The 22821-nt window shown below is 44.0% G+C and overlaps 1 protein-coding gene across 3 annotated transcripts in view; it reads right to left on the bottom strand.

Moving 5' to 3' along the window:
* Window positions 1-22821, bottom strand: part of POR (cytochrome p450 oxidoreductase) — a 438013-nt gene that overhangs the window by 336830 nt on the left and 78362 nt on the right. For all 3 annotated transcript variants that reach the window (XR_012750515.1, XM_075336269.1, XM_075336268.1), the window contains 10 exons: window positions 19857-19981; window positions 19431-19520; window positions 19122-19220; window positions 18479-18595; window positions 13027-13145; window positions 10424-10605; window positions 8611-8760; window positions 4720-4987; window positions 1359-1504; window positions 372-457 (listed from right to left, as the gene is read on the bottom strand). Coding sequence is in view for 2 of the 3 variants with exons in the window: in XM_075336269.1 (XP_075192384.1) it covers window positions 372-457; window positions 1359-1504; window positions 4720-4987; window positions 8611-8760; window positions 10424-10605; window positions 13027-13145; window positions 18479-18595; window positions 19122-19220; window positions 19431-19520; window positions 19857-19981 (1382 nt within the window). In the remaining variant the exon portion in view is untranslated. The remainder of the gene's footprint in view (window positions 1-371; window positions 458-1358; window positions 1505-4719; window positions 4988-8610; window positions 8761-10423; window positions 10606-13026; window positions 13146-18478; window positions 18596-19121; window positions 19221-19430; window positions 19521-19856; window positions 19982-22821) is intronic.

Genomic DNA, 22821 nt, shown 5'->3' with positions numbered 1-22821 from the left:
TTTTCCCTTTAAATATTGTATTTTCTATAACTGTTACATGCTTGTATATGATCCTCCTGAATTGTAAAGTGCTGAGGAATATGTTGGCGCTATAGAAATAAAGATTATATTATTATTAATTATTATTATTATTATTATTATTATTATTAATAAAAGGGGAAAAGAAGCAACATTTGAAAAATTGTACTGTTTTGTGTGTGCAACTCTTAAGGATCGCCAGTTAACACATCTGTGTAACTACCCTCCACCTATCTCCTACTTCTCGCTAATGTACCAAGTATTAAGAAGGGACAATTGGAAGGGCGTGGCACGTCTATAGGCTCAGATTATACAAGATTTCTTTATAGGCAGCATGTACATTAGACACGTACCCACAAACATAGATGTGTGCATTTTCCTCATTGATCAGCTTCCACACATTTTCCTTGTTTTTCTTTAGAAGATGCTGGACATAAACCTGTGAGAAGAAATACATATGTCATACTCTGCAAATACAGAAGACCTAGAGAAGTAGCAGTATCGCCATTTCATGACCCACTAATGAGCTATAAATACCACATACAAATATGTAGTAAAGACCTCATTTAGAAAAATAACAGCATATGAAAGGTTTCAATTAGAAATTCTGCATAACACTACGTGCCTGTCCACCAACTACTCTCATTGGTCTGTGTGGGTTTAGGACATGTTAATGCGCCAGAATGAAAAGCAAAAAATAGGTTTCTATGGCTCTAGCACTGCAGTAGCAAATCTAAAAGCTGTAGATAAATACTGCAAAATATGAATGAGACAGAAGCCTCGTAATCTGGCACCCTTGGAAAAAGAGGCGACAAAACCCATACCGATTTACTGTGTGTAAGAATGCCACCTGGACCCCCCACCGCACGTGGGCATTATTTGTAACAGTCTTAGTCACCAAAGATTGACGTGGGCAAACCACAGCCTGCGGGCCATATCAGGGCAAAGGACTGGAAACATTACACATGGAAAAGTAGGGGAACATTCACAGTAATTATTGTACATGCGTTGTCCTCTTCACACTTTGTTTTCTTGTACACAGTTCTTAGCGAGACTGGGCTGAGAATCGCATCAAAGTATCATACATTGCTATTTTCTCAGCACAGACCTACAGTCCATGTCGAAAGTCATATATGCGATTTGTCCACTCTTTTGGGTCAATGATTGGTGCAAATACTGTAGTCTAATCTAGAGCCAGACGATACATCTGACAACAAGTTATGTAAATACGCCCTTCCACGGGTATACTCAATGATTTGACACTGTGAAATATTTTAATAACCCCTATTGGTAGTAAATACATTTATTTATAGGCAGTTAATAACAATACAGCTCGTTACCTTTTCTTTCTGATCCCGGGAGAATGCAACATTCAGCTGGGTGAGGACATTATCTTTCTTAAATTTAGCAAGTTCTTCCTTGTACAGATAATCTTCACTTTCATACCGGCATCCATAATACAAGACCGTTTCTCCAACCTCCTTACCTGCACAACATAGCAAAAGGTCAAAATCTCCAATAAAGCACAGCTTTGTGAAAAGGAACCTGACAGCTGAAATATACACCTAGTGGCTGATACATGCTGGCCACATATCAGATGTCAGGTTCCCTGTAGATTACTCAAAAAAAATAATATAATAATATATATATATATATATATATGAGAGTTTTCACATCCAAATCGGAGAAAGGGTTTAGGAATCATAGCTCTGTAATGCATAGCCTCCTCTTTTTAAAGGGACCAAAAGTAATTGGACAAAGGACTCTAAGGGCTGCAATTAACTCTGAAGGCGTCTCCCTCGTTAACCTGTAATCAATGAAGTAGTTAAAAGGTCTGGGGTTGATTACAGGTGTGTGGTTTTGCATTTGGAAGCTGTTGCTGTGACCAGACAACATGCGGTCTAAGGAACTCTCAATTGAGGTGAAGCAGAACATCCTGAGGCTGAAAAAAAAAGAAAAAATCCATCAGAGTGATAGCAGACATGCTTGGAGTAGCAAAATCAACAGTCGGGTACATTCTGAGAAAAAAGGAATTGACTGGTGAGCTTGGGAACTCAAAAAGGCCTGTGCGTCCACGGATGACAACAGTGGTGGATGATCGCCGCATTCTTTCTTTGGTGAAGAAGAACCCGTTCACAACATCAACTGAAGTCCAGAACACTCTCAGTGAAGTAGGTGTATCTGTCTCTAAGTCAACAGTAAAGAGAAGACTCCATGAAAGTAAATACAAAGGGTTCACATCTAGATGCAAACCATTCATCAATTCCAAAAATAGACAGGCCAGAGTTAAATTTGCTGAAAAACACCTCATGAAGCCAGCTCAGTTCTGGAAAAGTATTCTATGGACAGATGAGACAAAGATCAACCTGTACCAGAATGATGGGAAGAAAAAAGTTTGGAGAAGAAAGGGAACGGCACATGATCCAAGGCACACCACATCCTCTGTAAAACATGGTGGAGGCAACGTGATGGCATGGGCATGCATGGCTTTCAATGGCACTGGGTCACTTGTGTTTATTGATGACATAACAGCAGACAAGAGTAGCCGGATGAATTCTGAAGTGTACCGGGATATACTTTCAGCCCAGATTCAGCCAAATGCCGCAAAGTTGATCGGACGGCGCTTCATAGTACAGATGGACAATGACCCCAAGCATACAGCCAAAGCTACCCAGGAGTTCATGAGTGCAAAAAAGTGGAACATTCTGCAATGGCCAAGTCAATCACCAGATCTTAACCCAATTGAGCATGCATTTCACTTGCTCAAATCCAGACTTAAGACGGAAAGACCCACAAACAAGCAAGACCTGAAGGCTGCGGCTGTAAAGGCCTGGCAAAGCATTAAGAAGGAGGAAACCCAGCGTTTGGTGATGTCCATGGGTTCCAGACTTAAGGCAGTGATTGCCTCCAAAGGATTCGCAACAAAATATTGAAAATAAAAATATTTTGTTTGGGTTTGGTTTATTTGTCCAATTACTTTTGACCTCCTAAAATGTGGAGTGTTTGTAAAGAAATGTGTACAATTCCTACAATTTCTATCAGATATTTTTGTTCAAACCTTCAAATTAAACGTTACAATCTGCACTTGAATTCTGTTGTAGAGGTTTCATTTAAAATCCAATGTGGTGGCATGCAGAGCCCAACTCGCGAAAATTGTGTCACTGTCCAAATATTTCTGGACCTAACTGTACATACACACACATACACACGTGTAAATTGGTATAATGTTCAATAAAAGCACAATCACACTATGGCCATTTCACAGACAAATTCACAAGAGAGGAAAATGAGATGGCCTTTACGTTCTTTAATCAAACATTGTTAACCTACGTGCCCTATGTTATTTAAATGTACTACTATTATTTACTTTATTATAGGGTATATGCTCATTTTATGACACGGACATGAAGATACAATTATTCAGCATATGCCATTTTTGGTGATTTGGACCCATATCCCTCCCTTTCTTCTGTACCCTCTCAGTTTTTTTTCAAGTGATTTTAATGCAATGAGTAAAAATTATATTTTAGAGGTTTTTCCTTTTCTGGTGTAGAACCCTTTTTGAACCCAATTTGTTCATACAATTTTAGTTTGAAAACTAAAACGCCTCCTATGAACCAATATTCTAAAGAGAAACATGTCAAGACATGATGTGTGGATCCGCAAGATGAGTGAAAACAGCTCTTTAAATACGAATTACTTAGTCTGTGTTATATGTGTGGGTCAATTCAGATGACGAACACACATTAAAGAATCATGGAATGATGATTTATTTTGGTACATAGATTGAACTATACTATTGTTCATCTTTGTAGTGCGGAAAAGTGATTAAATATCAGTGTATGTGGTATGGACCTAGCACTTTTTAGCTAGGGTATATATGGGATCAAATAACTGGCAATTCCTAATTGGGTTAGTTTAATTATTTTTTTCTTTGTGGTATTACAGGCCCTAGGGAATTCAAGGGACTTGAAAGGAAAGTAGACATTGAGCGACAACGGGTTGAGGGCGGCAACCTCCACGGTCAGTTAGGGACTATTTAAAGGGTTTACGCGTATCATGCTCACCTTGGCTGTTCTACAGTAAATACATTTTCATACCCGTCCTCGTATGTCAGCCCCACTTTTGCAACACAGCCTTGGCTGGCACACAACGGTATTGTATACACACGTGTGTATGCGTAATATATATGTATTTTGAATATCATAATAATGAATAATAAATTGTTTGAGGGAAATATACCATGGTGATGACTGTGTGCATGCTGCTTTACAATTCATCATCATGCCCTGGGAGACTGTCTCTGTATACAGCACACACATATAAAGCATTTTTTTTTATTTATTGTTTGTTTTTTTTAATGGAGGGAGGGACAGAGATTTAGGATTTAGAACCCTAAGGGGCCCATACATCTGACCAATGTGTTGGTGGGCGCCCAGGTCCAAATCTTGCACCAGGGACCATAGGACTCTAGTTATATCTGTGCCTGTTCATGTACTTTGGCTTCAATAAGAGTTAAAATATGTATTACTACATACAAACTTGGCAGTGAAAGGGTTAGAGAGTTAATGCAATATTCAACAGTTATGGCATATTTGTGGGATGGGCAGTAAAAAAAAAAAAAAACCAGACAGCTAAGGTCCGTATTATAGAAATACAATGGCAAGGTTCTATACTGGTTCTGGGTTTACATCCACTCACCTTGCTGTTTTAGCCATTCCCGTTCTTGGATGAATCCTACAAAAGGAGCAATACCTGTGCCAGGTCCAATCATAATAATAGGTGTGCTAGGTTTGAAAGGTAGTCGGAACTGAGATTTGCGGACATACATTGGCACAGACGATTTGTGGCCATTGTCAGTTGGCTGCTTGTTTTTCAGCCAGTTTGTAGCAACACCTTTGTTCTGTCGTCCAGTCTTGGTCTCATATTCTACTACAACCGCGCAGATGTGTACAGAATTGGAATGAACCTACATTACAATGCACAACAGACAAAGGGAGAAAATGTTGAGAAATATTTTGAATCAAAAATAAACAAACAATGATAAAAAAATAAAAAATATATATTATATATATACACAATGCTCAAAAAAAAAAAAAAAAAAAGAAAAGGGAACACTAAAATACCACATCCTAGATCTGATCTCAATGAATGAACTAATTCAGTTGCAAATCTTTATTCATTACATAGTAGAATGTGTTGAGAACAATCAAACATAAAAATGATTACTGTAAATAAAAATGAATATCCCATGGAGGTCTGGATTTGGAAGGATACTAAAAAAAGTTGAAAATCAAATTACAGTTTGATTCAACTAAAGACAAGTATATGAAGTGTGTGTGGCCTCCAAGTGCATGAATGACCTCCCTACAATGCCTGGGCCCTGGTCATACTCCTGATGTGGCAGCAAATGTTCTCCTGAGGCATCTCCTCCCAGACCTTAATTAACGCATCAGCCAACTCCTGGACAGTCTGTGGTGCAACTTGACGTTGGTGGATGGAGCGAGACATGATGTCCCAGATGTGCTCGATTGGATTCTGGTTTGGGGGAACGGGCAGACCAGTCCATAGCATCATTGCCTTCATCATGCAGGAACTGCTGACACTTGAGCCACATGAGGCCTAGCACTCTCATGCATCAGAAAGAACCCATGGCCCACTGCACCTGAATATGGTCTCACAATGGGTCTGAACATCTCATCCCGGTAACTACTGGCAGTCAGGCTGCCTCTGGCGAGCACAAGGAGGGCTATGCAGCCCTCTAGAGAAATGCCTCCCCACACAATTAGTAACCCACTGCCAAACCGGTCATGCTGGAGGATGTTGCTGTGGAGAGCAATCTGCTGCCTGCATCTCCAGACTGTCACGTGCTCAGTGTGAACCTACTCTCATCCGTGAAGAGCACAGGGCGCCAATGTCGAATCTGCCAATCTTGGCGTTCTCTGGCAAATGCCAATCGGCCTGTATGGTTTGGTGCTACAAGCACAACACCCATTTGTGGATGTCGGGCACTCATACCATCCTCATGCAGTTGGTTTTTGACAGTTTGAGCAGACACTGATATTAATGGCCTGCTGGAGGTCCTTTTTGCAGGGCTCTGGCACTGCTTCTCCTGTTCCTCCTTGCACAAAGGAGGAGGTAGCGGTCCTGCTGCTGGGTGGTTTTCCTCCTACGGCCAACTCCACTTCTCCTGGCATACGGGCCTGTCTCCTTGTATCTCCTTCATGTCCATGCTCTGAACACTGTGCTGACAGACACAGGTAATCTTCATACCATAACTAGCATTGATGTGCCACCCTGGATGAGCTGCACTACCTGAGCAACATCTGTGTGTTGTAGACACTGCCTCATGCTACCTCTAGGGGGTGAGAGGAATGAGAAACTGCAAAAGTGACCAAAACAACAGCTAAAAAGGATGAGAGCAGAGAAATTATCTGTGTTCACCACCTGCAGAACCACTCCTTTATAGGGGTGTATTGCTAATTGCCGATCATTTCTACCTAGAGTGTTCCATTTTCACAACAGCAGGAGAAATTGATTGACAATCAGTGTTGCTTCATAACTGGACAGGTTGATTTCCCAGAAGTGTGATTCACTTGCATAGGCAATCAATAATTGATCCATGGGGACAGATTTGTGATGCCTCTGCTAATTAGCTGTTTGAAAGGGCTGCACATCTCTTGCCAGCGGCCCTATACTATACAACTGCATACTTTTAGTAGCAGTCGTGCTTTGTATTGCAGCTTTGTCCAATCAAAAGACTTGCAAATTCTTTACATGGAGATTTTATCTATTGGAAAATGGTGCTCAAAGGTGAGCATACCATAAATTCTCAGATAGACAGGTTACTATAGGTCTTTGATAAAGTGATGAAAGTCACAACTCCCTAATTCAGCTCACTGAACACTCATAAGATCACGACTTAAGATTTTTCAATGGTCTATTGGTACTATAGGTCAGTAGGGGTTACATTTTACTTCCTTTGTCTTGAGCAATAGAATAATGAGCAGTTTGTGTATATTAAAATGAAAGACATATCACAGACGAAAAGACATCATTAAGGGCGGACTACGCTACCCCTGAGGAAGAGTAACGCACGAAATGCGCATCGGGTACACGGCAAACAGGACCACTGGACCACTCATTAAGGTAGCAAATCTATTGTGCATAACTTAATGCACATTCGAGATATACAATATGATCACTCTTACATTCAGAAATTACTTTATTTCAATTCAGCACTTTATAATTTATCACTGGCATATTTATTTTTTGATAAAACAAATTATTAGGTAATATATAATGAATGGTCTTGGCACTATGCAATTTATTTTCCGCTCTTGCTGCTGCTGCTAAAAATAAGGGAATTGTTTTGTCCAATAATTGTTTTATGACTTCATGAACCTTTTAATATATTTATCAATAAAATCTAGCATTTCTTATATAATTTGTAGCGCCCAGGGATATGGGGTACTCGGTCCCGGGTAGTAACAAATGGGAATGTCACTCTGGTGGCCGTTGCCCGGTTCCGTGCCCTGGGCCCCTTTTGTAATGGGAGTATTTACAGGGGCGATAAGAGTTTTTTGTCATGCGACTCCACCTGCGGGTTGCGGTTAAGGATGGAGAACCGCCGCTGCTGAATGTGGGTACTCCCAGGGCTGGTAGTACTGGCAGCTGTGATCGTAGGCCCTCCGTAGGTTGGGCTGTGCTTGGGAGATGTAACGGGGGCAATAACGAAGACCACACCAGGTTGTCTTTAACAGTCTCTACTCACTGTGGACCCAGGGGTTGCTGGTTCAGGTCCGTTGGAGGACCAGTGCCAATGTAGTGACCCAGGTTGCTTTGTCCCTGGCACTCTGTTGGTTGGGTCCCCGTAGCGTGGAGCATTTGGGGGGCCCCGACTGTCCCTTTGGGGATACAGTCTCCTCCTCCGTACAGCAGGCAGTGCGGACCCTGCGGGGAGGTAAGTGTCCGAACCCCAATCCTAGTTTACTGTTGATGCTCCGGATTATTTGGTTCGGTGAAGTCCGTGAAGGTGTCCTCACCGGGCAGGTATTTATCAAACAGTTTGAAACTGACGCTTGACCTAGGGCCCTGTGCCCCGTTCGTGCTCCGGTCCCAGCAGTATCTCCGGTACCCGTACTGGCGACCTCTCACCTGTGCCCCCAGGGTCACAGTTTCACGGACCGAGCTCCAGCACATCCGCACACCTCTCCTGTGTGCTACTCGACTCACTACTGACTGACTCCTCCCACCATGCTGGCTATACCCAAAGATTCATTCCCATGGCAACCATCCCCTTCACATGGTTAATTCTCTATGCCCAGTGTGGCATGGAGAACTAGGATTTTGGTCGTGTTTTGGTGGAATCGGCACTGGTACTCCAGGTCCCAGGGGGTATGTCCTGAATCCACAAGAGGATGCAGTTCCCTGTAGTGCCCTAAGGGTCTCAGGGGCGCTACATATTTGTCATGGTCTCTATCCCTTTCATTTGAGTGTCTCATGCTGGCTCATGATTGGGGATTTTTTGATTTTTGATTTCACCCTGGTCTTGTTTGCGGAGTTTTTGATTGTTTTACTCTAGTTACTTACTTTTGAAGAGGAGGCAATAGAGTAGTAACGGGCCTGCAGACGTGGTAATAATTCACAAAGATGATCAAGAGGAGGACGCAGCGAAGGCATATCTTCCAGAATTGCCAGGATGTTTCTTCTTGATTCCAGAACCCAATTCAGGTACAATGCCTGGACAAGATGACAGTGTGTGTTAACTTAAAATGCACAGCTTTCTACCCCAAAATTACACATTAGCAGTTCATGTATTGATCAGAGCATCTAAAAGATGACAGTTAGTTGAGGCTGATTGCTACAGAGGTTGTCCAGGACTTTTAGGCCTCATTGACACATCAGCATTTCATCAGTATTTGTATGTCAAAATTCAGAACAGGTGTCAATCATTCAATTATAGTTTTTCTCTGCAAATTCTACACCCAGAGTGTGAACGAGGCCTTTCACTAATGGCATATCCTTAGGACAGGTCATTAATATCTGCACCCCTGCTGATCAGACAGATATAACGGAACGACTTAGTTATCGGTATAGAGGCCGTGGCTGAGTACTGCACATTCGCCCCTATATAAACCAACAAGGTGTGAATGTGCAGTGCACCTTCAAATGGTGATTAAAAAAAGGTACAAAATGGGTTTCTTCACTAAAGGCATCAATTTAATTATAATAAATGGACAATTACAGTCATGTCTACTTTACATTACAAACTACTGCTGACAGGTTCCCTTTAAAGCTGGTTTCTAGATTTATGGAGATACAGAAGTCTACATAAAAGCTGCGCAAAGACTATTAAGACATTGTGAATCAAGACTTTACAGGAAAGTGTAACCCTCCTGCGATTATATATATATATATATATATATATATATATATATATATATATATATATATATATATATATATATATATATATATATATATATATATATATATATATATATATATATATTATATATATATATAAATCCACAGTTGGTGTACATGACAACTACCCATACCACACCTGGTGACAGTAGACATGGGTCGGTCATAAATACTAGAATACAATGGTGGCATATTACAACTTTCCTTACCTGGTAATATATAAAACACATCAGAAAAGGCTGACCTGACCAATGAGGGCAGACAACATTAGTCAATAATTAAAAAGAGCAGATTGAGAGGAGCATTAAAGAGAAAAGGCTAAATAAATACAGACACACACATCCTGACACCAGATCATTGTACACCATACAAAAACATATATACTGGTGTTTTAATATATTATTGTGTATCATTTTAGTATACAGATTTCATATGGATTCTTATTTGTATAGACATGTAGTAATATTATACGGTGTTCCATGTTGTGGTTTAACCATAATGTTGTTCCTCACTATACTTGTTATATTTTTAAAAAAAGTTTTGTAACATATACCTACACCATGGTGCAAGGGAATACAAATATTGCAGTATGAGGGAAGCACTACTGATATGCTGTGACTGCCGATGTCATGCTTATCCATAGACGACTCCTAGCTGTCAATCAGCATGACATCGGCAGTCAAGCCCCCTCAAAAGAGCAACTCCCAAGAGGACCATGCTCTGATGTGAAGCCGCAGAATCGCCTGCAGATCCACTAAACAGATGATTATTCAAGAGAAAGTCAAGGCCAGTCATACATTTGTAGTGCACCGGAGTATTACATGGCTGACCCAAATGCACCAGAATAAACGCCACAGCTTGATAGCAGTTCTCAGCTATATCTAAAGAAAAGCTTACAATACTGCTGTGTACATATAAGCAATCCAACAAGCAAGTCCCTACCTTCATGGCTAACAAGGCTATGTTGTTTGCTTACCTTGCCGTCCGGTGCGGATGAGGCCATTTTACGCAGATTCTCTTGGTCTTTTGGATCAGTGGCATATTGGGCAAGCTCATAAAGTACATTGGTACGAGGTGGATTGGTTATATCCAAGTAATAGGTGAGAGCTGTGCGATATGCGGTAGGGCACGGGAATGGATGCTTCTTGTTGGATTCCTCTGCAGGAAAATAAACAAAATATTAAACCATCATCAGACTAAAAATAAAGCACGTTAAATTATAACACCACAAAAATCCATCCTTGTTTGCTTGGGCCATATGTTTTATGAATCAAAGAATGAACTATGTGTATGTGAGAAGAATAAGCACTATTCTATTTATCTGATAATGCCAGAAAAATGTGGAGTTCTATATAACAAAAAAAAAAAACAAACAAAATCCACTTCAATACAACTTCCTAAAGCATTAAGATACAGTGCCTTGCAAAACTATTCGGTCCCTTTGAAGCCCGAACTGTGGGAAAAGGTTGAAAAATTCAAACATAAAAGATAAAAAATTTTAATGTTATGGTGAAAAATTAACAAGTGGGACACAATTGTAAAACTGAACGAAATGTATTGCTTATTTTAAACTTTTATAAAAAAAATAAAAACTGAAAAGTGGGGTGTGCAATATTATTCTTCCCCTTTAAGTTAATACATTGTAGCGCCACCTTTTGCTGCGATTACAGCTGCAAGTCGCTTGGGGTATGTCTATCAGTTTTGCACATCGAGAGACTGAAATTCTTGCCCATTCTTCCTTTGCAAACAGCTGGAGCTGAGTGAGGTTGGATGGAGAGCGTTTGTGAGCAGCAGTTTTCAGCTCTTTCCACAGATTCTCGATTGGATTCAGGTCTGGACTGTGACTTGGCCAAACACCTGGATATGTTTATTTGTGAACCATTCCATTGTAGATTTTGCTTTAGGTTTGGGATCATTGTCTTGTTGAAAGACAAATCTCTGTCCCAGTCTCGGGTCTTTTGCAGACTCCAACAGGTTTTCTTCAAGAATGGTCCTGTATTTGGCTCCATCCATCTTCCCATCAATTTCAACCATCTTACTTGTCTCTGCTGAAGAAAAGCAGGCCGAAACCATGATGCTGCCACCACCACCATGCTTGACAGTGGGGATGGTGTGTTCAGGGTGATGAGCGGTGTTGCTTTTACGCCAAACATATCGTTTGACATTGTGTCCAAATAGTTCGATTTTGGTTTCATCTGACCAGAGCACCTTCCTCCACATGTTTGGTGTGTCTCCCAGGTAGCTTGTGACAAACTTTAAACAAAACATTTTATGGATATCTTTGAGAAATGGCTTTCTCCTTGCCACTCTTCCATAAAGGCCAGATTTGTGCAGTGTACGACTGATTGTTGTCCTATGGACAGACTCTCCCACCTCAGCTGTAGTACTCTGCAACTCATCCAGAGTGATCATGGGCCTCTTGGCTACATCTCTGATCAGTCTTCTCCTTGTTTGAGATGACATTTTTGAGGGACAGTTGGGTCTTGGTAGATTTGCAGTGGTATCATGCTCCTTTCATTTCAATATGATCACTTGCACAGTGCTTCTTGGGATGTTTAAAGTTGTGGAAATCTTTTTGTAACCAAATCCGACTTTAAATTACAACAGTATCACGGACCTGCCTGTTGTGTTCCCTGGTCTTCATGATGCTATCTGTGCTTTAAACAGAACACTGAGACTATCACAGAGCAGGTGCATTTATACGGAGACTTGATTACACACAGGTGGATTATTTTTATCATCATCAGTCATTTAGGACAACATTGGATCATTCAGAGATCCTCAATGAACTTCTGGAGTGAGTTTGCTGCACTGAAAGTAAAGGGGACAAATAATATTGCACGTCCCAATTTTCAGTTTAATATTTTTTACAAAAGTTTAAAATAAGAAATAAATTTCGTTCAACTTCACAATTGTGTCCTACTTGTTGTTGATTCTTCACCACAACATTAACATTTTTAATCTTTATATTTGAAGCCTGAAATGTGTGAAAAGGTTGAAAAATATTCAAGGGGGCAGAATACTTTCGCATGGCACTGTAGCCATACACAATAGATGGATGAACGATTCTTCAGCCAACTCTCCCATACAGAGGAATGATTGCTCGGCCGAGCACTTCTGTGGTCTCTATGATAAAGCTGCCGACACATATCTCTGCCAACGAGTTATCTCCAAGAGAACAAAGTGAGCGGCAGTCCAAAATTAGACATGCCCAATTGACATCTTTCCTCACAATAGTTGGCAGTCACCCCCATACACAGTGCAGGTCGAACACGTTGATATCGGCGGACACTAGTCTATGTATGGGGGGGTGGGCTTTAGGTTTCCTGCATCTTATACATATAAACGGGAGAGAAGCATACAGGAATGTGCATGATGCCCTTCTTCCTTTTGTGGAGCAGAGATACCGTTCCAGTAGATGGCACAAAGTCTATGTAATCTATTCTTATCGCTCTTCCTAGAAAAGCACACACAGTCCAGGACATCACATGTAGCTCTGTACCCAGGCCAGCACATTAGGCTATGTATGGAGCTCTACTGTATGAGGTCAGGGTCAAAGTTTACCTTCCAGAAACTTACCATCAAGGTTGTTCAGAGATATCACTGTGTCAAGGTCTACTCCTAGAATTTCTCCTAGTTTGTTAACTATTGAGGACTCGTTAGATGGATAAACTGCCACGTGATCTCCTGACTCGTACCTAAAGTGACAGACAGTATTTAGGAAAGAGTATGTAAACATGAACGCTATGAAACAAGTTATTACATCACACTAAAAAATTACCGCTATCAAAAATATCAGACATAAAACGGTCTTCAAATCCGATATCACAGACATGAAAGTAGTAGATAATTAGTAACAAATTTTGAAGTAGCAAATCTCTTTCTGGTAATTATCGGTTTAGTTAAAATTAACCAAGTACAAACTGTACTTTAAAAAAAATAAATAAAATAGATAATTTGTGGATATTTTTAAGCCACTAGTTCTTTAGGGTGTCACCACAAATCCTGTTTATTGAGTAGGCTCTAATAGGAGATGGGCTTCTCAAATTCCCTTTTGGTTAATACAACATTACATCATAGTGGCCATTCAAATGTACACCATGAAGTGACACATTTTGGTTCATAGAAGACAGGTCCTGAGCTGAGAACCCATGATAGGGCAAACCTTATGCACTGATTGGGCACATAGGTGGTATCAGACAATCCCTCCGTTCAGCCGGTGGCTGGATATTAACAATAGCAGTGCTGCGCAGTATAGCCTCAGCAACTGCATAGTGGCCACAGCTGTGGATAAGGCAGATCCCCTCCTCTTCATTCTACTTGGGGTGAATCTGAAGTATGTAGCAGGAGTGTGTGCGTGTGTGTATGATATATTATTATATATATATATATATATATATATATATATATATATATATATATATATATATATATATATATATATATATATATATATATATATAAAATTAGAAGGTGGCCCGATTCTACGCATCAGGTATTCTAGAATTTACGTATTGTGTAGTTCATGTATGATTTTTATTTATTTATATATATATATGTAGCGTTGTGTGTGTGTGTGTGTTGCGCGGTTTGTGTGTGTGGTGTGTTTTGGGGGGAGGTATGTTTTGTGCAATGTGTGTGTTGTGCGGTATGTGCGTATATTTGTGTGTGCCGCGGTGTTTGTGTGTTGGGTGTTGTGTGTGTGCAGCGTTGTCTGTGTGTGTGGGTGTCTGTGTAGGGCAGTTGTTTGTGTTTCCCAGTGTGTGTGTGTGGTGTGTTGTGTTGTGCAGTGCAGTGCGCCCGCGTGTGTGTGTGTGTGTGTGTGTGTGTGTGTGTGTTGGGGGGAGGTGTGCACTTCCCATCGTGCTCCATCCCCCATGCAGCGCACTCCCCATCGTGCTCCATCCACCATGCAGCGCACCCCCCATCGTGCTGCATCTCCCATGCAGCGCACTCCCAAACGTGCTCCATTTGCCATGCTGCGCACTCCCAAACGTGCTCCATCCGCCATGCTGCGCACTCCCAAACGTGCTCCATCCGCCATGCTGCGCACTCCCAAACGTGCTCCATCCGCCATGCTGCGCACCCCCCATCGTGCTCCATCCCCCATGCTGCACCAGCATCAGCCTCTCTCCTCGCAGCATCAGCCTCTCTACCCGCAGCATCAGCCTCTCTACCCGCAGCATCAGCCTCTCTACCCGCAGCATCAGCCTCTCTAGCCGCAGCATCAGCCTCTCTAGCCGCAGCATCAGCCTCTCTAGCCGCAGCATCAGCCTCTCTAGCCGCAGCATCAGCCTCTCTAGCCGCAGCATCAGCCTCTCTAGCCGCAGCATCAGCCTCTCTAGCCGCAGCATCAGCCTCTCTAGCCGCAGCATCAGCCTCTCTAGCCGCAGCATCAGCCTCTCTAGCCGCAGCATCAGCCTCTCTAGCCGCAGCATCAGCCTCTCTGCCCCCAGCATCAGCCTCCCTGCCCCCAGCATCAGCCTCCCTGCCCCCAGCATCAGCCTCCCTGCCCCCAGCATCAGACTCCCTGCCCCCAGCATCAGACTCCCTGCCCCCAGCATCAGACTCCCTGCCCCCAGCATCAGACTCCCTGCCCCCAGCATCAGACTCCCTGCCCCCAGCATCAGACTCCCTGCCCCCAGCATCAGACTCCCTGTCCCCAGCATCAGACTCCCTGTCCCCAGCATCAGACTCCCTGTCCCCAGCATCAGACTCCCTGTCCCCAGCATCAGACTCCCTGTCCCCAGCATCAGACTCCCTGTCCCCAGCATCAGACTCCCTGTCCCCAGCATCAGACTCCCTGTCCCCAGCATCAGACTCCCTGTCCCCAGCATCAGCCTCTCTCCTCGAAGCATCAGCCTCTCTCCTCCCAGCATCAGCCTCTCTCCTCCCATCATCAGCCTCTCTCCTCCCAGCATCAGCCTCTCTCCTCCCAGCATCAGCCTCTCTCCTCCCAGCATCAGCCTCTCTCCTCCCAGCATCAGCCTCTCTCCTCCCAGCCTACCCCCAGCATCAGCCTCTCTCCCCCCAGCATCAGCCTCTCTCCTCCCAGCATCAGCCTCTCCTCCCAGCATCAGCCTCTCCTCCCAGCATCAGCCTCTCTCCTCCCAGCATCAGCCTCTCTCCTCCCAGCATCAGCCTCTCTCCTCCCAGCATCAGCCTCTCTCCCCCCAGCATCAGCCTCTCTCCCCCCAGCATCAGCCTCTCTCCTCCCAGCATCAGCCTCTCTCCTCCCAGCCTACCCCAGCCTCAGCCTTCCCCAGCATCAGCCTCTCTTCTCTCAGCCTCCCCATCCCAGCCTTCCCCAGGATCAGCCTCTCTCCTCCCAGCCTCCTCCAGCACGCCGTGCTCCTCTGCCGACACTCACACACACCCGATCGCATACACTCACGCACACATACATTGACGATATTGCACATACGTGCTCACACTCACAACATCCGGAGATACCACATGCTTCTGGCCATGTGATCCTCCGGCAGGTCCTGGAAGCTCACAGCACAGTATCGCCGCCGAGAAGCAAGCGATATCCCAGGATGTTGTGTGTGTGTGGATGCGATGTGATGTGTGTGTGAGGTGTGTGTGAGTGTGATCTGATGTGTGTGTCTGTATGTGTGTGCGTGTGTGTATGTTACACCGCTGCAGGACCTTGATGCGCTGTAACTATGCTAGCATGGTTACCAGCGTATCTCGTCCCCCGCTCGCACGGGAGCCCACACCAGCATACGCCGGCCAGCCCCAGCAATGCGAGGGTATGTGTCTGCTGGTTTGGCGGCGTACGCTGATGTGGGCTCCCGGGGGTACAGTACTCACCTGGGAGTCGTGGCTCCGTGACAGTGTCGGTTCGGGAAATGCGCGGGGGGGGCGGGGCCAGAGCTAGCGTGCATTACGTGAGGGGGGCGGGGCGTGGCCGAGTTGCCAATGCCTGCAGGGTGCCGGGGCGAGAGGCCAATCTGGGGGGGGGGGCGGAGCCTGGGCGAGCGGCCGGCCAATCCGTGTGGGGGCGCAGCCTGGGCGAGCGGCCAATCTGTGCGGGGGGGCGGGGCCACGGCGAGGCCAGCGGCCAATCAGCTTTGTGTCACCGTAAGGACACAATTTTGGAGCAAGACAGACAGAATAAGGCAAATTATATATATATATATATATATATATATATATATATATATATATATATATATATATATATATATATATATATATATATATATATATATATACATATACACACACACACACACACACGCACACACATATGTATATATATACTAGAAGGTGGCTCGATTCTACGCATCGGGTATTCTAGAATTTACGTATTGTGTAGTTCATGTATGATTTTTGTTATATATATATATATATATATATATATATATATATATATATATATATATATATATATATATATATATATATATATATATATATATATATATATATATATATATATATATATATATATATAGATGTTGTTGTGTGTAGTTACCAAGTGTTTATGTAGGGCGCTGTACATGTTCTGGGTGCTGTCTGGGTGTGGCGGGGGGTGAGAGCGGTGTTGTATGTGTGTTGCGTTGTTTGTGGAGCGCTGTGTGTCTCTAGCGTTGTGTCTGTGTGTGTTGCGCGGTTTGTGTGGGTGTGGTGTGTTTTGGGGGGAGGTATGTTTTGTGCAATGTGTGTTTCGTGCGGTATGTGCGTATATTTATGTATGCCGCGGTGTTTGTGTGTTGGGTGTTGTGTGTGTGTGCGGCGTTGTCTGTGTGGGTGTCTGTGTATGGCGGTGTTTGTGGTTCCCAGTGTGTGTGTGGTGTTGTGTGTGTTGGGGGGGAGGTGTGCACCCCCCATCGTGCTCCATCCCCCATGCTGCGAACCCCCCATCGTGCCCCATCCCCCATGCTGCGCACCCCCCATCGTGCTCCATCCCCCATGCTGCCCACCCCCCATCGTGCCCCATCCCCCATGCTGCGCACCCCCCATCGTGCTCCATCCCCCATGCTGCCCACCCCACATCGTGCTCCATCCCCTATGCTGCGCATTCCCCATCGTGCTCCATCCCCCATGCTGCGCACCCCCCATCGTGCTCCATCCCCTATGCTGCGCATTCCCCATCGTGCTCCATCCCCTATGCTGCGCATTCCCCATCGTGCTCCATCCCCCATGCTGCGTACTCCCCATCGTGCTTCATCCTCCATGCTGCGCACTCCCCATCGTGCTCCATCCCCCATGCTGCGAACTCCCCATCGTGCTACATCCCCCATCGTGCTACATCCCCCATGCTATAATAGTTCTCCTATTATACTCAAGAGAGGAGTATAATAGGAGGACTATAATAGGAGGAGTAGTCCTGGGGGGAGAGGAGTATAATGCCGGCTCCCTGCACATGTGTACAGGGAGCCGGTGTACGCTGGTAACTATGATACACATCGGGTAACCAAGGGACCTTAGTTACCCGATGTGTATAATGGTTACCAGCGTTCACCGGCTCCGTCACGATCCCAGCATCGCAAGGGTATGTCTGTCGCTGCTGGGATCCTGACGGAGCCGGTGTACACTGGTAACTATGATACACATCGGGTAACCAAGGGACCTTAGTTACCCGATGTGTATAATGGTTACCAGCGTTCACCGGCTCCGTCACGATCCCAGCAGCGCAAGGTTATGTCTGGCGATGCGTGCGGAGGGCCGGGGCGAGCAGCCAATCCATGTGGAGGGCGGGGCCAGGCCGAGGCGAGCGGCCAATCCATGCGGGGGGGGGGGGCGGGGCCATGGCGAGCCCAGCGGCCAATCAGCTTTGTGTCACCGTAAGGACGCAATTTTGGAGCAAGACAGACAGAATAAGGCAAATTATATATATATATATTATATATACACACATACACACACGTACGTACATACATACACATATACACACACTGTATGCACATATCACACATTGTGTGTAATTAATATAATATTTATTTAGTACACACACAGCAACTGCATAGTCACAATAAAACAAATAGCAAATTTGACAGTAGGATTAACATACAGAAATTACCTGATCTTTGAGCCAGTAATATCAAGTTCTAGATGCATCAAATGCCTTTCTCCTGCTTGGTTCAGTTTTCGGTTCACAGATACATTGGCCAGGAATGGATTTTTGGCATCAAAAGGTCTGGATGAAAGAAAAATGTTCAGTCTCTGTCCAAACACCAAGTTTTATACAACCAACAAAGGCCTCCCATGCACATTAGCTAAAAGTTGGACAAACCGGCTAACCATATGATGTGTATTGGAGCCTCCCAATTCTCTCCAGACAAATGAAGTCAGGGAGGAGGATCAAGCATCTGGAATCTCAATGCCCAATGAATTTGCTTTCAAGATAGATACATTGAAAATAAATCCTTGATGGAGCAGAGTGATTGGGTGTATGGGGGAATCGGAAGAGACAGCTGTTGGAGGAATTCATGTTCAGCCACCAGCTATCATGTATATGGTCCACTTAAGACCAGGAAGAACGTCTTCGTGTCCACTTGATGACATGACAAGGAAGCACTAGGAGAGAGACCCATATTTAAGCATGGTCCTGTCCCTTCCCACCAAAAATGCTAGCATGTGGCAGCGAGTATAAGAACAAATCTAAGCTCCACTAAATAAGACCTACAGATGGCAACTGGAATAGTGAAAGTAAAGCCACTTACGGTTTTTGTGTCTCGTAGCTCTTCAGACGGCCCATCTCCCCAGTGTACACCTTATTCATATTTTCAATTGTGTGTACGACTAGCTCATACTGACGAATACTAGGAAGAAAATGGAAAAAAATTAATGAGGTATGGGTACAGCTGCACATCCTATTTAATGTATAAGTTCTATGTGTAAGTTAATAGATTATTAGCAGCAAGCCTCTATACATTATTTGTATGCCTGTAGCTACAGAGGCCAAGTGTTACTTTCTTATGTACTATGTGCCTAGGTTACAAAGTCAAAGAGGACAAGCAGCGGTATCCTACCTGGAATCATCACCTGTGGCTTCCACACCAAAGTGTTCGCACACTGCAGGCCAAAACTGCTCCCGCCAAGTAATGAAATCTTCCTCCAGACTGAGAGAGGAGATAATGAGAAGTACTGGTAAGGATTAGTTTTATTCAGAGAGAAAATACACCTGTATTCAGCAAAGCCCGGTAATGGAGACCACCAATATATCCAAATTAAAGTGAAACTGCCCCTCAGTAATTCTGAGAAGAACAGCAAGTTGGACATTTCGGAATATCCGGGATTAAAAATCCCCCACTTGCTTTGAAATGGTTCTGAGCTTTACAGAGCACTACAGCCCCCACCGATTTGACATGGCAGGTCTGAGATGTATCTTCTAACAACTTTCGGTGAGAGAAAAAAGTTGAAAAATAAAAGAAAAATTGTGACTATAGGACACTCACTTGCCATCATCATCTCCCGATCCTAGCTCAAAGATTCTTTCAGCACCCAGCTCTTCAAGCCTTTTGTCCACATATTTGCCCATGGCATTAAAGTGCTCATATGTCTTATTTCCAAGGCCAAACACCTACAAAATGAGGAAAAACCATTGATCGGTTCAGTAGTAAAGAAAAATGAATTTACCAAAAACATTGGCTAAGTGCCCTTCCAGTTGCAAGCATACCGATAAGGGTCCAGATCCAGAGACCCCACCGATCACTCAAAACCCTCTCAGAGTTGCACACCTCAGATGACAGGCACACACCGCTCATTCCTGAGCACCTAGTCAGAGCAAAAAAAGGATCCCATACAAAGCATAAGCTACGAATCTTTGCGCTTCTATTCTGAGCAGCGTACCTCTCGGGGTTTTGGGTTTTTTTTGAGGGTTTTTTCAGCGATCAATATCCAGACCCCCATAAATATGCTTGTAGTTAAAATTACAGAAATAAGAGTCATAAAAGGTTTAGTTACCCTTTTAAAGGTTATTTCCATGTTCAAAAATAGGTATTGTCAGATAGAGCATGTAAACACAAACACTTTTGCAATTTACCGTGCCTTGCCATATCCGGTGAATTTTTCCACATTTTTTCACTTTACATCCACAAACTCAAATGTGTTTTATTGAGATTTTATGAGATTTATCAATACAAAGTAGCACGTATTCGTGAAATGTAAAAGGAAATGATATGTGGTTTTCTAAATATTTTAAAAATATAAATCTGAAAATTGTGACATGCATTTGTATTCAACCCCCCATAATTAATACTTTGTAGGACCACCTTTTGCTGCAATTACTGCTGCGAGTCTTTTGGGGTATGTCTGAAATTTTTGCCCATTCTTCTTTACAGAATAGTTCTAGTTCAGTGAGATTGGATGTGGAGCGTCTGTGAACAGCAGTTTTTAAGTCTTGACACAGATTCTCTATGGTATTTTGGTCTGGACTGTGACTGCACCATTCACACACATCAATATGCTGTGATCTAAACCATCCATTGTAGCTCTGTCCGTATATTTAGGGTCGTCCTGCTAGAAGGTGAACCTACTCCCCAGTCTCAAGTGTTCTGCAGCCACTAACAGGTTTTCCTACAGAATTGCACAGTTTTTAGCTCCACAAACCTTCCCATCAACTCTGACCAGCTTTCATGTCCGTTCCAAAGAAAAGCATTCCACAGCATAAAAATGCTACCGCCATGTTGGACAGTGGGGGATGATGTTTTCAAGGTGATGTGCTGTGTTAATTAATGTACATGTGAACATGGCCTATCTGTTAGAACAGATCAAGTAGAAATCTGCTGGCAAAAAAGTTCTGTAGACAATTGTTTTGTCCATTTTAAAAAAAGAAAACTGATTTGAAATTCTGTTTTTTTAAAACATTGAAGTCTATGAAAAACAGATCCATTAAATACTCATTTTTTATTCCATTTGAAACTGATCCAGTTAGCTAAGAAGGGAATTTTGTTTACTTACCGTAAATTCCTTTTCTTCTAGCTCCAATTGGGAGACCCAGACAATTGGGTGTATAGCTATGCCTCCGGAGGCCACACAAAGTATTACACTAAAAGTGTAAAGCCCCTCCCCTTCTGCCTATACACCCCCCGTGCTCACGGGCTCCTCAGTTTTGGTGCAAAAGCAAGAAGGAGGAAAAAATTATAAATTGGTTTAAAGTAAATTCAATCCGAAGGAATATCGGAGAACTGAAACCATTCAACATGAACAACATGTGTACACAAAAAACAGGGGCGGGTGCTGGGTCTCCCAATTGGAGCTAGAAGAAAAGGAATTTACGGTAAGTAAACAAAATTCCCTTCTTTGTCGCTCCATTGGGAGACCCAGACAATTGGGACGTCCAAAAGCAGTCCCTGGGTGGGTAAATAATACCTCATAATAGAGCCGCAACCGGCTCCGTCCTACAGGTGGGCAACCGCCGCCTGAAGGACTCGCCTACCTAGGCTGGCATCTGCCGAAGCATAGGTATGCACCTGATAGTGTTTCGTGAAAGTGTGCAGGCTCGACCAGGTAGCCGCCTGACACACCTGCTGAGCCGTAGCCTGGTGCCGCAAAGCCCAGGACGCTCCCACGGCCCTGGTAGAATGGGCCTTCAGCCCTGAGGGAACCGGAAGCCCCGAGGAACGATAAGCCTCGAGAATTGGTTCCTTGATCCACCGAGCCAGGGTTGATTTGGAAGCTTGTGTCCCTTTACGCTGGCCAGCGACAAGGACAAAGAGTGCATCCGAGCGGCGCAGGGGCGCCGTACGAGAAATGTAGAATCTGAGTGCTCTCACCAGATCTAACAAGTGCAAATCCTTTTCACATTGGTGAACTGGATGAGGACAAAAAGAGGGTAAGGAGATATCCTGATTGAGATGAAAGGGGGATACCACCTTAGGGAGAAAGTCCGGAACCGGACGCAGAACCACCTTGTCCTGGTGAAACACCAGGAAGGGGGCTTTGCATGACAGCGCTGCTAGCTCAGACACTCTCCGAAGTGAAGTGACTGCTACTAGGAAAACCACCTTCTGCGAAAGGCGTGAGAGAGAGATATCCCTCATTGGCTCGAACGGTGGTTTCTGAAGAACCATCAGCACCCTGTTCAGATCCCAGGGTTTTAACGGACGCTTGTAAGGAGGGACGATGTGACAAACCCCCTGCAGGAACGTGCGTACCTGTGGAAGTCTGGCTAGGCGCTTCTGAACAAAGACAGAGAGCGCAGAGACTTGTCCCTTAAGGGAGCCGAGCGACAAACCCTTTTCCAATCCGGATTGAAGGAAGGACAGAAAAGTGGGCAAGGTAAACGGCCAGGGAGAAAAACCCTGAGCAGAGCACCACGACAGGAATATTTTCCACGTCCTGTGGTAGATCTTGGCGGACGTTGGTTTCCTAGCCTGTCTCATAGTGGCAATGACCTCTTGAGATAATCCTGAAGACGCT

The sequence above is a fragment of the Anomaloglossus baeobatrachus genome, chromosome 2 (assembly GCF_048569485.1).
Source record: "Anomaloglossus baeobatrachus isolate aAnoBae1 chromosome 2, aAnoBae1.hap1, whole genome shotgun sequence".
NCBI classification, from domain to species: domain Eukaryota; kingdom Metazoa; phylum Chordata; class Amphibia; order Anura; family Aromobatidae; genus Anomaloglossus; species Anomaloglossus baeobatrachus.
This window is presented reverse-complemented; position numbering and strand designations above follow the sequence as displayed.